The following is a 16,572-nucleotide window of genomic DNA, read 5'->3' as shown; positions in this document are numbered from 1 at the left end:
ACACACACACACACACACACACACACACACACACACACACACACACATTACCAGTGCAGAAGAAACTTTGACAGTAAGTGGAGAACACTTTCAACAGTTTAACATCTATCATGTTTTCTCTGTGAATACACTCATTACCAGCCAAATCACAACCTGAACCAGCATCTGGTGAAACACTGTCCTCCGCTGAGGCCGACCCACATCAAAGCCTTTTAAATGTTGTTACAGAAAATCCTCTGTAGACATTTATAAGGGGAATAGTTTCTTAAGAAAGACTTAAAGCTGCTGGCAAGAGAATAATGAGCAGACACACGGGCAGGAAGACATGGGGATGCTCTGTGGGGAGAGAAGGAGTTAGAGAATTGAAGATAAAGTCGGACAGGGAATGGAGGGGGAGTGTTGTGGCTTTTAGTGGCTGGTAAAAGTAAGAAAATAATGAGTAGGAAGAGAGATAGGCGGGCAGAGAAAGCCACAAGACAGACAGAGATTGTAGAGATGTATGATGGATTTATTGAGACCGACGAGCAAGATCAGCTTTAGATCTGTTTTACATTAAATGCTCGAGGTCTGTGCCATTGAATGATATGCATTTTCATGCCAAATGTTTTATTTTCTCAGTGCAGTTTGAATGCAGTCATTATTGTCACATTTGACAATGAACAATTTGCTAAATGGTTTGGTGTTTTTCAATGAAAGCTGATATATGTACAACAACCGCCAAGCACAATTGAAACATTAACACGCATGCACTGATACAGGCAGACATGTAGAGGGCCGGATGTCACCGCTGGAATAAGTGTTTTCATGTCACAGTTTATCAGCAGAACATGCAGGCAGCTCCACACACCGTCAGCTGATGACTTTCTGTCTCAACAAGTTCAAATTTTCCACGCAGCTCTGAGCCCTGAGATGACCTCTGGCAGGAGAGTGAGTGATGAAGAATGACGAGGGACGAAACTGTGTGTGTGTGTGTGTGTGTGTGTGTGTGTGTGTGTGTGTGTGTGTGAGAGAGAGAGAGATGGGTTGAACGGGTGGTTTTGTATGTGTGCTGAGACCTTCAACAGATACTGTAGGTTGTAGACCTAATGTTCACGCCACACCTCTTTGTTTGGACAGGAAAGATTGCAGAAGATGGATGATGCTAAATGTTTCAGAGGGTTAGGGTTGGAAGTGAGCAAAAGAAGTGATCATGTCCTTTAAAACTTTCATAACTTTAGGGGTGTCTGGTGGTATAATGTTTAAGATGCATGTATCACGTTCAATTCAGGCCATAAATGTCTTCACCAAATTTCATGATAATGCATCCAAGAACTGTTGAGACATTTCACTCAGAACCACAAATGTAAACCTCATGGTGGTGCTGAATGAAAAGTCAGGGGATCACCAAAGTCTGTAGGATTCATCCTCTGGGGACCGTGAATGTGTCTAGAAAATATCATGGCAGTCCATCAAACGGTTGTTGGACAAAAGATCAGTCTGGACCAAAGTGGTGGACCGACAAACTCGAATCCAGGTTTTCTTCTTTCTTTCTATTGTATCATGTAAATCACTCAGAAGTATACACAAATCTTCCTCAAATAACAAAACAAATGTTCACGCATAAATAGCACAGCCACTCACACACACAGAGGGTAAAGGTGAGCTAACAGCTTCCATCTGCAGCTTGTTATCACTCCGGCAGCTCATCGCCTCACTGTGGAAACCGCACCAGTCTCACCTCTCACTAACCGTTCTCTCCTGCTGTCAAATCCATCTTCACATCTCTTCCATCTATCCGTTTAACCTCTCTCTCCATCATGCTCCGTCTCTTCTTTCTATCCATCTTTAGCTTCCTCTCTTTCCTTTCTTGAAGTTAACTTCTAAACAGGTCTTCAATTTCATCTCTCATGTCTGTGCATCTGTCTTCTTGTCTCTCTCTCTTCGCTGCTAGATATTTCTCTCTTGTCTCTCTCTTCAATCATCTTGTGTCCTATATACATCTACCAAATCCCTCAAAGCCTCCATATAGGGAAACTTCTACATCTGTCTCCATTGTGCCTAAAAGCAGTGAGCCGACGCTGCATTGACAAACAGCCAAACCGAAGCGACACGCGGAAGAGCATCTGGTTTCACTGTAAGTGTCAAACCTCAGCTATGGCAGCATGCAGTCTCAACCACTTCAAAGATTGGTTTGCAGTAATTTATACTGGGATGTGTTTACATTGTCAATGTTCCGCTTAGTCAGGCTGAGGCGTTCCCCCGGTGTCTGTCAAATCTGAGAGTCAGACGACTCAGACTGTGCAACATCACTCACTGCTGCTGTCCAAACTTTTTGCTTATTTGCATATTTCTGTTTGATCAGGGAGCTTACATGGTTCTTTCATCACCCAATGACATGTAAAATAAACTTCTGATTAAGGATTTAAAAAAATATCTAGTGTGATGAAACCGAGGGCAGATTACTGCAGAAATGTATTTCGTTAAAAAAAGGGGGGAAATGTTACAAAGTAGACATTCGCTCAGACAAGTCTGGAAAACAAACAAATATAACTGAGCAGAGAATGAAAATAGTTCACTTCCAAATCTCATGCTGACATCTCTAATGTACAAATTGGGCACAGGCAGAGTGTAAGCTGTGTTAAGCTGCAGACACACGCACATACGCATGCAATATAGGCACATACGCACAGTATCAGTGTTATCATTGGCTCAGTGGGAGAGGGGGACACATCTGAAGCCTATTAGACCTGCGGTGCTACAAAATGCATACCAGAAACACACACACACACACACACACACACACGCACACACACACTATCATGAATTAAAAAGTCCCTGGTTCAGTCACACCTACTCCCACCTCAGCTGACAAAACTCACTGACAGTCTGCTATCTCCAAATATTGTTTTGTTGACATTTTGTTTTCATATACTGTGAAACACACACGCGCGCACACACACATAAATACCCATTAAACTCATTACACCGCTGCTTCCCAGCGTATCATTAGAACTCAGCCGTATATTGTTGCAGTGTGTCAAGTATTTCTGGAATCTGACGCATGCACAAAAAGGCATCTGCTTCTCCTCCTCGCCCTCTTCTCCCAGGTCTCATATTCCTTCACATCTTCCTCAGTTTGCCTGTGTGGTTTGTTGCGACATGTGCATCAGGGCTTCATTATGGATGGCTGTCTGGCCTATAACTTTACTGTATTTGCTGTAGTACAGAAAAAGAAGAAAATGCAATGAATAAATCATGCAAACAGTTATTTTCACTGTACTGTTGCATTTATTTGTATCAAGGTAAATGTGACAAGTTCTCTTCATGTAGAATTCAGGCCACATCACTCCTATCTAGATGTCATCGTCAATGTGACCATGTTAGCATGCTGATGTTAGGATTTAGCTGTAGCTTTGGCTCGTTTCTCTAAACTCAGTCTTAAAATCAAGTCCGGTCTAACTGGCATTGCATTCAACCTCTCATATTGTAAACTCTTCTCACTCTTCTACAAACGAGTTATCCCCAGCATCTGACTCCAAGAGGGGTTTCACGTTTTGTTTGAGTGACCATTGTGAAATATGTCACAGTGATGAATATTGGTTCCTCTCGCTCTCTGTCTTTTGTGTAAAAGGCAACAGCGGCAGATGAAGGAAGGCACAGCTGCAGCCTCTCAGAGCACCGAGTTGACTGAATAGCAGACTCTCACACAAATAGTTTGAATTGATTATAGTTGTCTTTTCTACACTGGAAACTGGTGTTTCTTTCTGATGTTGTGTACATTACAAACATGTTGCAAGTGCATCTATTATGGTTGTACTTATGTCGCTGTATTGAGGTTTATTTCTCCAAAAAGATTTTGAAAGATATATTGTGCATGTCAAAATAGTTGCACATAAGGCTTCTATGTGATCACTATTCTATTTCACTTTTATACTATATTGTTTTATAGTATATTATATATATATATATATATGTTATATAGAAAGTGTTAATTGACAGCTATAAGACCTCCACATATCTGTTTCCATTGTTTAAATTTACAGCGATGTGTCCTGGCAGAGAGGCCAGATAACTCGTGACAGAGTAAATCCTGGGATTTCCTGCCAACCTGTTACGGCTCCTCACTGGAGATGTCATTTCCCCCCCACACAACTTGCATTCTTAACAGACTTGATCATGTGATAAAACCATGAGAAGAGAGATGAGCGCCAAAAAGAGAGTGCACACAACAATCTAGTGACTTTACGGTGAGATACGGTCTCTCTTTTTATTTCTTAATCTTTCTCTCACACACAAAAACTGATATATTCAAGACTTCTTCTCTCTCTGTCGTCTCAGGACCCGATCTTCTCTGCTGGGCCAATCAAAATGCAGCGCATGGTGTTACCTCATCGCCCTCGATACTCTTCAACCCTCACCCTCCTCTGTCTCTCTTTTCTCCCTCATCATCCCTTCCCTTTTTCTCTCCACATTTTCCTTTCTCCCTGACGGACAGTTGCTTTCTCTCCATCCATCTTTTTCTTCCGTCCACTTTCATCTCTTTTTTTCTCCCTTTTTGAATCTACTCTTATGCCATTACTCACCCGTACCACACACCTCTCCCTCATTTTATCTCTCTCAACCAAAATGATCCACAACATGCCCACTCCTCTTCCCTGCTTCTTTCCTTTCTAATCTCACCCTTCCTCCCTTTACCTCAGAAACATGTTATCCTTCCTTCTCAACCTTGCTTTATTTCACTTCATCATTCCTACGGATACAGTATATTTCTGTCTGAAGAAAGTCCAATGCTGTTTCATACCCTCAGTCTCTTCTTAAACTCTGTTATTATTATTCTCTCATCCCTCCCTCCCTAAACGCCTCATCCGAGGCCTCCAGCGCTCTACAAAATGTTCTGTTGGCTGTGTTGCCTAACACACACGTTGTTAATTGAATGCAGCAAAGTGCAGCCACGCATTTTATTAAATTCTTCTTCTTTGAGTTTAGTCAAAACTATTACTGGTTACATAAAGTCACATTAATTAATTTGTTTGTTTTGTGTTTCGAAACCAAAAACAGCAATTACTTCACGATTCAATTATGGACTAAACGAAAGCAGATGCAGCTGATGCCCTAATCGGCACAAATACACTGAATACATGGGAGGCCAGTAAGACAACTGGTTTCAATACACATTGGCAGAAGCACCAGAGTATTCACACACACACACACACACACACTGCACAGAGCTTTTCCACTGGGGATCAGTTAACGGTGATGTTTGTTTGTGATTGCATTTGTCAGCTGCCGTCTAATAGATGCATCAGTCCACATCGAGTCTCTAGTACTCGGCTCTTCTTGTCAGCAGCTCCGGTGGAACTAATTGATTCAGTTTGTTTCTGTGGAAGGAGGAGCAGCACCTCAGTGTGTGTGACCTACATTAGAGAGGGATCCCATCACCCCATGGCCTGTTTCTCTATCACTTTGCATTGGTTCTGAGCCAAAGTGCAAAATGGTAAGACACTCAATTGGGGTTTGTGTGTGTGTGCGGGCATGTTTAATCCATCTTGTGGGAACGTAAATCTGATTACACGTTCATATTTTTGGAGACTCGCCTTCTTTTTGGGGACAATACGGGGACAAAATGCACGTCCCCGTGACTCACGGTAAATCATCATATTTAAGGGTGAGTACTTTGTTTAAGATTGGGTTTAGTTTTAAGTAAAGGTTTGGGTAAGGGGTTAGTTTTAGGCTATTATCGTTAGGGTAAGTCTCCAGGAAATGAATTTAAGACAATGTCCCCAAAAGTCGTGAAAACATGACTCTGTGTATGTGTGTGTGTGTTATCATCTAGTAGGTTTTCTATTCTGTTTTTCTTTCTTTCTATGCTTGCTGCTCTCTGCAGGAGGATCCAGCTGTACTACTGTGTACGTAATGCCCGGTAATCCTTTAATGTCTCCAAGTGAAAAAATACACAAGCAGAGCTGATGATGTTTATCTATCTCATGGAGGGCGGTGGAAGAATGCTTCTCCCTCAAGTTGGAACAGCATGACTTGCTATAAAACACTGGCAAGGCATCTGTCATCCCAGCATCACGACCCAGCATGCACTTGGCGGACACAGACGTACAGGAGGAGGCCAAGTTCAACATTAGTCCAACTGAGTACAAAGTTTTCACAAGGTGTTATTGTGAGACTGATTTGTTGAAAGTGTGAAAAGCTTTGTGTGGACATGAAGAGCAGATGGTCATGCAAGTTATACACTATAGTTCAATACTACCTTTGCACTGGTTTTCAACGATTGTTGGCAAGTTAGAGACACTAGACGCTAACACAGGACAGGAGGCCATGGACACATAACACATCTCAGGTTAAGCATGGACCTCTTCTCTGATAAACAAAAAAAAATAAATAAATAAATAAAAACTTAGTCTTGTTTCTTATTTAACCATAATGATGATTTTCGCTTACCTTAACTACCTGGTTTTAATGGTTATTTTCTGTTATTTTGCGTTTGTTGTATAACAATTGGTTTTAGTTGGGCAAACCCAGCGGCACGTCAACTATCTCATATTTTAATTTCTATGTGTGGAAAACAGTATTGAATTGCATCAGTTTCTCTGGGACTATAATTTATCTACAAACAAAAATATGCCTTCTGAGCCATTTCAAAGATGCTGTTGCCAAATAAAAATCCTACACGGAGAAGCTTTTAAATGGTATCTGGAGCTGAAATAGAATGGAAACAACAGGAGCAGAACAGCAAAGACCAGTACAGACCAGTACAGACCAGAACAGAGAAGGCTAGATAACAATGGATCGGAACGAGAGCGGAGGGTGGGTCAGACCGCCGGAGGTCTGCATCGAGGAGAGCAGTTGGGCGTGCCAGGATGTAGAAAGTTTAGAGAAATTGTTTTTCAGGTCTTGAACCCCCCTTGGTGAACATCCACTGCTGTGCTTTTTGCAACGCTCATGTTAAAACGACGGCCCTCGCTGTGGATACTGGAGTTGGTTTTTGGCTGGCCTCTTCACACACATGCACATCTATTCTTTAACGTGCTCATGCTGGTCTCACAAGAGTGAATAGAGATAATGATTTCACAAAGGACGAAGACACAGGATACTCCCACAATGTGCGCAAGACACACATACATACATACACAGAGACGCACCCATCTCCCGTAACTCCAGTGTGTAAGTGGGGTACTTAGTAATCTACATGACAGCTGGTCAAAGCCACATTGTTGGGACTTGAACCCTCAACCTTTGCTTCTCAAAGGGACCAGTGTCTTTCAGCCTTCAGGTTAGCCTCTCTCCTCCTTTTGTCCATCTATCTGTCATTCCTCCATCTCCTCCGCTGTTCACACTACTCTACCCTCCTGTCTTTTTTTTCCTTTTCCTTTTCTTAGCCCCTGTCCGTCTTTGTTTTTTCATCCATCTATCTCTCTCCACCACGGGTCCATGACCTCTTTTCATCTGTACTTTCATCTCTGTCTAATGCTCCCTTTTTCCTCTCTTCATTCACTCTTTCATGGATCCATCATTTGTTTTCTCTCCTAATTCACAGATCTTTCATTCATTACTTCCCTCCATTTCCCTTTTCTGTTCTTTGAAATTCATTGATGTTCCCTCTCTTTCATGGCCATTCCCCTCTCCCATTCACCCTTCAGTCCGTCGATTCATGCCAGCATTAGGGGCACATGTTTTATTTCTCAGTGCAGTCCTGGTTCAGCCAGTTGAGCCTTGTAGAGGCCTGTGTGCACTGACCTTTAAGGGGTATCAATGCAGTGTTTATCTGGACATGTTTTGCAGCAGAGTTAAGCTGTTTGAGTCCAGAAGGGGTTTATCAGTCTATCCTCAGACTTTAAGGGGGCGTGGTGGGTGTTAGATGTATCTCCCAGGGGTAGCTAGTATAGGTGTCAAGAGGAAGTGCAGCCTTACAACTTATTCTCTGTACTTTTTAAGAGTTTAGCTATATTTTAAGATGTTCTAGGATGTAAACTACCTCCAGAGACACCCATCTATGATGGCTGAACATCTTAAAGGATTATGCTTATTATATCTGTCTTATTGTCACCAAACGTTATGACAAGACCATAACCCACAATGTCTTAGTACTTTCAGACTCACCATTTTCTGCAGAACTCAGCCCAATTTTTTTAACAGATAATTAATTTTCTTAAACAGCTGTGCAACATAGTTTTGTAGGAATCTAGATGGGAGTTTGCAACCAACTGGACTTCTCTGTGTGCCAAGTGTTTAGGAGAATAACAGTGGGTGACGCGAAAATGTGAAAACCCGAATGGTTTGTCCCTTCTGGGCTACTGTAGAAACATGCTGGTGTTCTAAGGGGGAAAAAAACAGCCCCTCACTGTGGCTCTTGCTTACAGACATCATTTTACAACTTGTTAAATAAGTTTGTCAACAGTAAGAAACAAGTTCTGTCTGCGTACGCAGTCCACAGTCTTATTTACATGCTTGTACTTCATGTTGATGGAGAAAAAAATACAGTTGAAAAACCAACATGTTCCTGGTTTATTTAAAATCTGCTCTGCCGAGAAATAAGCCTCAACCTCACCTATAATGCAATTTCCTTTCGTATGTAGGAGAAACAATAGGAACAGTCAGCAGCGGCATTATTCATTATTGGCACGATGACACTGTGGTTCAGCAAAAAGAAACAATCAAGGACAGATGTTTACATTCACTGTGTTAGTAAAGGATTTCTCATTTTTAACCTCCTCGTGGCTTTCTTATGCGTAGATTATTTATTTTGCGTCTCTTCCTTTTTTTCATTATTTTGTTTCCGTTTTCTTTTGTCTCAAAGATCACAGGCACCTTTTTCTCTTTATCTCCCCAGCTTCCTCTCCATCTGAGCTCCCCTGATCTGGCCTTGTGTTTATCTCAATCCTTTTTTCCAGCTCCCCAGCTCCCACACATTGACATTCAATTCTCTCTCCACCCGTCTCTTATTCCTCCATCTGTGTTGTTGTCTGTGATCTGGCCTGGTCTGTGATCGGTCACATGAGAGATGCTGTTGACACGACAAACAAGTGACAGCTTGAGTCTACATCGGATGCCATTTCCCTCTCTCGCTCTTTGACAAACAATCAATCACAGTTCAATTCAAACTCACATTCTAAAGTGTCAGTACACACAGATTTTTACATCAGAAGCAATACATCTCTTTTTCTGTCACACAGACACATTTTGCACTTTATACACCAGTATGTCTGAACACCAACAAATGGATTCACAAAAAAATGCTTCATAGATCAAAAACGCCTCCACACTAAGGCCTCAGCACACACAGTTATCTGTATCCAACATACTCACGGTGGCTCTCTCTTTTCTCTCACACACACACACACACACTCGTTCTTCATCATGCCCGCGGTGTCAGAAACATGTAGTGCGTTTCCTCTGTCAGCAGGTCAACATACCAGAAAACCTCTGGGCGGTGTCTTTGCAGCCTCCAAACTAAATATGGCTGATTTTCATGGACCGGAGAAAGCACTTTTGTGCCGCTTCCATTAAAGTAAATGGATCAAATAAATACATAAAAACACCATTCATAAGAAAGAAATAATCTGGACTCCAATCACTTAATTAAGTAAACAAAAGCATGCTTGTATAGTATAGTAACAAGCACAGGCGATCGATATATATATATATCTTCATAAAAATACATCTCTTAATCACTAACGCAGACAGCCGAAATCAATAGAGGATCACAACTTTCTTTATTTTCAGACTGTTTCTTATTATTCCTTTTTCTTCCTTTTATTAAACTATTTGGACTATTGTTCATGTACTGTAAACTTTAAATATTGGCGATAGAGCCTGCGGGCTAAAGACCTTACACAAACATTTGAAATTCAAACACATGTCAACCATTACCAAAATACTAAAACCTCTCTTCATTCTCATATTCTTTAGAGCTGAAGCTTATATACATTGCAGTAAAAAAACATGTGCCTGAAAAGCCAATTGGCTTGGCTACTAAAACCTTCAAGTTTCTCCCTTTTGTTTCCTCTTTTTCTTTCCTTCATGGGTTTTAGATCGGTCCAGAGGCCTGGGAGCACTTAAACTAAACTCGGGGAAAAGCAGGAGAGAGAGAGAGAGAGGCAGATTGCATTAAACGAGCTAATACACGGAGCAGGGAGGGAGAGTGATGGATGAAAAAGAAGAATGGAGAAAGAAAGGAAAAGAGCTGAGAGATGAAAGGATGGGAGACGCCCTACATTTCAGCAGCTCTGGAGTCACCAACAGACTCCCGGTGACAGATTACCCCGCTCCGCCTAAGAACAACTAACACCCGTCGATACGTACGCATCTGGGCCACGCCGACTGAGAAAACAAACTCATTAATTCACAGGCTAGCGAAAACAAACAGAACCTTTCACTCTGAGAACTAATGCAATCTGATCAAAATGGGACACTGATCTATGCGTTGGCGTTTACAAGTGCCCCCCCCCCCTGCCTTTGGCAAGACAAAGTGAATATTGTATTAGACGGAGTGTGCGCGGCTAAAGTCAGTGGGTGTTGTTTGTGCGAGACAGCGCACACCAACAGACTTAGGGAATTCAAATGAGTAAAGAAGCAGGCAGATTGAAGAAAGAGGAAGACAAATGAAAGACATACAGAGACAGATGGAGAAAGGCAGAGAGAGATGCATGATGGGAGGTTGGTATAGATGCTTGGCAGAAGGCTGGGAGTGCAGCCAACCACACACACACATCACATACCTCGACGCCTCAATGTCACCTCGTAACACACACACACACACACATCACACACACTGACTTTGGTTGTCAAGAGATTGAATTGCAAATTAATTAATTTTTTTATTTATTTATATGAACTGGGATTTTATTCAAACATGTTAATACATACGTTTTTGAATGAAGCAAATTAATGAATGGTGAAAACAATTAGGAAGGAAGAACGATTAAATCAATTTAAATATTGTTGAAAGACTTGGTATATGTCAAATAGATGTCTAAAAAAAAAAGATTCTCTCTAATTTTACCTTGATCTGTTTTTTTTCCTGCAAATGACTAAATCAATGCTGACTGTGACGCTAGAACTTAACATAAACAGATGAGAGTACTTTAATAGTTCGGAGGTATAAATGGCCTCCTTCCTGTTTGAACTTCTACCCACTAATTGATTGAAATGAGATAATGACAGCTTTTCCTGTCGCTAAATTACGTCCACATCCTCCTGGGAATACAAGCGCCCTCTGGGCTTCTCTGGGTTGTAATGAAAGACGGAGCGAGGAAGAGACACGCAAATAGAGGGTAAAGAAACACTGAAGGGAGACGAGAGGAATGAGAAATTACACTAAAGAGTGAGAAGATGGGACACATGGAGACATATGGAATTATTTACCGTTGAAAAGTCAAACGAGAAAAATACAGACTTGAGTCAAGGGGGAAATTATGTGAAACAAGTCAAACTGTGGGGTCAAATCTGAGGTCATCTGAAAGGAAGCGAGAAATTGGTTGGTCACAAATGAGAATCTTATAAGCAGAGGTTCTTCCCACACTCCTCATAATGCTTGCAAAATGAGAGCGTTTTCTGATGGCAAGTAATGAAGAAAACTGGTTTTCTATGGTGTAGTTTAGACCAAAGTGAAAATGGTATCAAGTAATGCTTGAAAACGGTCACTAAAGTGCAGTGACTCACAATCTTGGGTACTGCTCTTTTCCCCTCTAGTGTTTGACCAGGGCATGACTTTGTTTGTTCAATAAATGAGGCTCCCTCCACTCATCTATAGTCCTCAATTGTGTTGCAGCATTTCCAGAATGTTACATATAATGACAAAAAACATTATTCAGTAAACTCTGTATGGCAAGGTTAATACATCCGACATCATTTCACATTAAACTTACTCTCAGGATATCATGCAGTGATAAAACTAGAACATCAAATTTGGTCGAAGAGAGGATAAAATATGATTGTCTTCACATTTCTTCACACCCAACTCCCACGACACAAAAGTGTTATGTAAGTAAATGTTACAAACAACACACAACCTTGTAAATTGAATCAACCCCATGGCCTTGCTCTTGTGCCACTCACACAACAAATGTAACATTTCAAGCCCCACTTCTTCTGGCCTGGATAGCAAAATGGTAAATTGCCATGGCAGTGGTAGTTTATGTTTTGGCCTAAAGGGGCAGTGCGAGAGGAAAGCTCATTGACTGTTAAAAGAAGGGAATAGTTCATCCTCTGGGGAGTGTCATGAATGAAAATGTAATGGTGATGTGTCCATTCAATTTTGATATTTCTTGTGCACAAGTGAACATTTTTGCCTGATGGTGTCACTAGAGGAAAGGTTAGGGGTCACCTAAAGTATTAGCTTTCCTCCTCTGCAGGAACATGAATATGAAGTTATTAACTAACCCACTAACATGTTCATCCTTCAGCCCTGTTGCTAAAAACAAATATTAATAAAGTATAAAGCGGCCTATAGCTGGTGAAAAAATATATTGTAATGTATTTCTGCAGTCCCTTTGTTCTCTCTCATTTCTCTCTCCTGAGCAGTATTTCCAGTGCAGCCAACAGGAAGACCAGTAAACTCAGCTGGTGACTTTTCTCCTGAAAACATGGAGCTGAACGGGAGGAAATCCTGTGTGATATCTATTGCTGATGATGATTGCAGAACCGCTGCGGCCTGAGTGAAACGAAACAATGAGGATGTTCTGGCACCAACACAGTCAACATCACTTAACACACACACACACACACATTTTGTCCTGCCCTGCCTTATTCTCATTAAACCTGCAGTGAGTCATGTCCAACAACAGGGTTCAGATTAGAGAGAGGAGAGAGAAATGGGATCCGGCCAAAATTATACTATATATGGCAATGTTTGAATTGCAGACGTTTTGGCAGTAAAAAGCCTGTTATCAAGCCCACAACCTATAAAAGTAGTGTAATTATACTTCCATACAGAGTGTTAAAAAAGGTGAAAGGTCATTATCATAAGGTTACATAAAGTGCATGCTTATATGGCATTAGAGGTTATTTTCAAAGTCCTGTGTTGTCAAGTCTTTAATGACATAATGCTAATCACCATACGTCCATACACCGCAGTATAAACGATAATTATGTAACATTCTTCCTCGGTATTTCCGTTGCGGTTGCCGCTCCTAATAAACCTTTTTATTGAGACGATCGCACCTCGGTGTATCCCACCGCAGAGCGATGAACTCCAGCCAAAATCTCCTCTGGCGGGACACACCCGCCTTGCGCTGCAGAGCGGTTTCAAACTGGAAACCAGCAAATCAAGGTGTGCGTGCATCCTAAAACACATTAACCCCCCAAAAAACAGTAGCCAAAACATCGACCTGGATTTAACGGCCCCATCTCGGACCACCGAGAAGAGAATAATTCGTTTCAGATACATACACAAGTAAAACAAAATAATCCTAAAAGTCCACGAATGTGTTAACTTTAAATATTCACAGAAAAAAAGAAAGAGAAGCATGAAAGAGAAGGATGACCCAAAATACTAAGCACGAGACGGACAAATCACCAATTAATGCCACCTGTAGGGCACGCGGGCGCATAGAAAAGGCGATAGCGAACAGCTGCTTGAACATATATATAAATAGATGAATACTTAATTACCTTTATATGATAGCCTCAGCCGCGGTACATTTAACTTGGTCGATGAGACGGTGGCGACAAGTGCGACGAGAATCATGTTGAAGAAAGGTGTAAATCCCTCCATTCTGCCGAGGAGATGCCCTCCGGCTTTTGACTGATCCTAATTAGACTATAAAATAGGATGCCTATATAATCAAGCAGTATATTCCAAGATAATTTAAAGGGGGGACAGTTGTTGGATCCTTGTTCTCAGTCACAGTGCCAACATTTGCGTTTTCAGGTGGAATTCCCCCGGTGCGTAATCGGGTGTTTGACCGAACAGCTGCGTCCTCTCCGCGGAGTGACTGCCGCTCTGCCCGGGCTGATGAGGTGATTCACTCCGCTCTAAAGGCTGACACTCTGTCAGATCACTGCCCAACAGAAGTCTGTTTCAGTCAGAGAGACAGGGAGAGAGACACCACGCCTTAATAGTGAGAGAGAGAGAGAGAGAGAGAGAGAGAGAGAGAGAGAGAGAGAGAGAAGTAGCGCTTCAAGTGACCTGCCCCTCTTTTACGCACATCAGACTCCCCAGGCAAGGCGCACTTGGAGGCACGTTCTTACAGATGATTCATAGCACCATTTCAACATCTAGTAAAGTGCATTCATCATTTAGCTTTGAGAAACTTTTATAGAGGCCATTTATCGCAGTAAACCTTTAATAAATAGTTTGTAACACATTATTAAGTGGACAGTAGGACATTTGAAGTGTATGGATGAAGTAGTACATCAATAAATAACAAAACTATGTTTTATTGTAAGCCATTTATTAAATGTGTGCGTATATACACACAAAGAGGGAACGATATATATATATATATATATATATTTATATTTATATATATATATATATATATATATATATATATATATATATATTTATATTTATATATATATTGTATATATTTATAATGATGCTAAATGAAGGGTGGGCGTTGAATCAAAGTTTTACCAATACAACAAATTCAGCCCAAGATATTCTGAACAACAGAACAAAAAACAAACTATAGAAAGATCCTTGCTCAAAAAATATTACCAAACTCAAGTTAGAAAAATAAAATGTCTTGTATTTTGGGTGAACTGGCCCTTTAAGCAGGTGTAGAGCACTGAAGAAGACGTTTTCAACATATTGAAGACATCAAGAAGCTCTATGATTTATGGGCTATAACTATGAAAAACATCTCAATCTCTCAATCTCCACATTTCTCTCCACTGTGAGCCATGCATGCTTGAACTTCCTTAACCCCTTCAGAGCCAAACGGGACGTGTTCAGTACTTTAAAATCCCCCCCCCCCCGCCCCAAACACACAGAGAACACAGGGGTCTCGGGCAGGGTGAGTGAGAGCCGCTCAAGGTGTCAGTGTTTCTGAAACCCCGAGTCCTTGCAGAGCATTTGTTTGTACCAAGAAAGAGGCTCCCATGCATGTTTCATATATAGCCTGAGAGGCAGATAACGGGGGAAGGAGTGGATGCTGGGTGCTTGAGATGACACTGTGTCTCTTGGGCATGTTGAGGGCTTGTTTGTGCCAGAGAAGGGGTTCCCGTCTGCACTTCAAGTTCTGGTTTCATCGAGAAACTTGTCATGTCCAGGCAGATCAGAGGAGTGACTTAAAGAGCCAATTAGCATTGATTTGATTTCCACCTCTTAAGTTTTGTAATAGGTTTTGATTGTGATAAAACTTATGTAGTTTTGTTTTAGTATCTTGGAGAATCCCAACTTTGAAATTGTCAAACAACAACATATCATATGTCTTGAATATATACTAAACGTGTATTCTTTGGCTATATTTCAGTCAATTAAATTTGTTTTACTTTATGGGAGATCGAGGAGTACCTTCAAAATGCTATATGAAATATTTTTAACATTAATACTGTTGGTGAGAAACTGATCAACATACCTTTGTATAGTTACTGCAGACAAATGAAACCACGGCGCTGACAGCGGGTAGCCTCCGTCTCATTCCAGTGGTATTGTGCTTCTTCAAATTAAGATCATGTTTCGAGTAAACACTGATGAGTACTGATGAAGTAAAGATGTTGCTACGTGTCCTTGCCTCCAGGCACATGTTTTTTGTATATTTTAGAGGACAAACATGTTCAAAAGAATTTTTCCATCAGCCATTCTCTCGTTTCATTACATGCCATTGCCAGAACCTCTGAAATATTATCCGTGTTTACTCTTGTTTTGTGCCATAAAGCGATACAGCAGATTTCTAACAAACTCAGACACAGTGGTGCATGATGGTAAATGTTGTGAGTGATGTTTTTTACAATACTTTGTGACAATTATGTTGCTTGAATTATTAAGAATTTGAAAATATGAGACAATAAATGTGAACGTTAATGAATCCAGATTGCTTTTAATCATTATCAAAATGCTTCAAAATAAAGATTACTCATTTCAAGACAAAAATCTGATTTTTAACTGCAGTTTAAAAGTTGCATTTATTCTGTTGATTATACAGTGCAGTGCAAACCAAACCAAATGTGGCTTTTTGCTGGCTCTCCGTTATAAAAACCATCAATCAAAAGTATTTAGCAACATTAAAATTTGAATTATTCAAAAGGATTTGCACATGCACGTTGTTTTTTACGATAACAATGCATTTTATTCAAAACAAACAATTTCACAAGTTAGCGACCACCTGTGATTGAAGTTGTTCTGATTGGTGCTTTTGTTGGAGTGAAGTGCTCTCAGTCCTCACGGCTCATGATTGGACAGCACTCGTCCACATGCAGACTCTTTTTGAAGGACAAACAGACGTGGGAAAGCAGCAGAAGAGGCCACAGGCAGAGTGAGCGTTCAAGAGCTGAATTCATTAATTTGTCAAAACACCATCCTTGTGAATGAATGTTCCCTGGATTGTATTGCTAACTGGGAATGACCTGAGAGGAAGAAAGGCCTCTCTAACCGCACCGTTGTAAGAGGAACATGAGGAGCATGGGCTGATTAAACAA

General features: G+C 41.0%; 1 protein-coding gene across 1 annotated transcript in view; it reads right to left on the bottom strand.

Annotated features, from left to right (window-relative positions):
- Nucleotides 1-14,006, bottom strand: part of sema3bl (sema domain, immunoglobulin domain (Ig), short basic domain, secreted, (semaphorin) 3bl) — a 57,106-nt gene extending 43,100 nt beyond the window's left edge. Inside the window, exon 1 of the mRNA XM_031844634.1 lies at nt 13,600-14,006. Coding sequence (XP_031700494.1) covers nt 13,600-13,702 — 103 coding nt within the window. The 5' untranslated portion in view covers nt 13,703-14,006. The remainder of the gene's footprint in view (nt 1-13,599) is intronic.
- Between the last annotated feature and the right edge of the window lie 2,566 nt (nt 14,007-16,572).

Source organism: Anarrhichthys ocellatus, unplaced genomic scaffold, assembly GCF_004355925.1.
Source record: "Anarrhichthys ocellatus isolate YVR2014 unplaced genomic scaffold, GSC_Weel_1.0 scaffold5, whole genome shotgun sequence".
NCBI lineage: Eukaryota > Metazoa > Chordata > Actinopteri > Perciformes > Anarhichadidae > Anarrhichthys > Anarrhichthys ocellatus.
The sequence above is the reverse complement of the archived record's forward strand: the minus strand, read 5'-3'. Positions and strand labels throughout refer to the sequence as shown.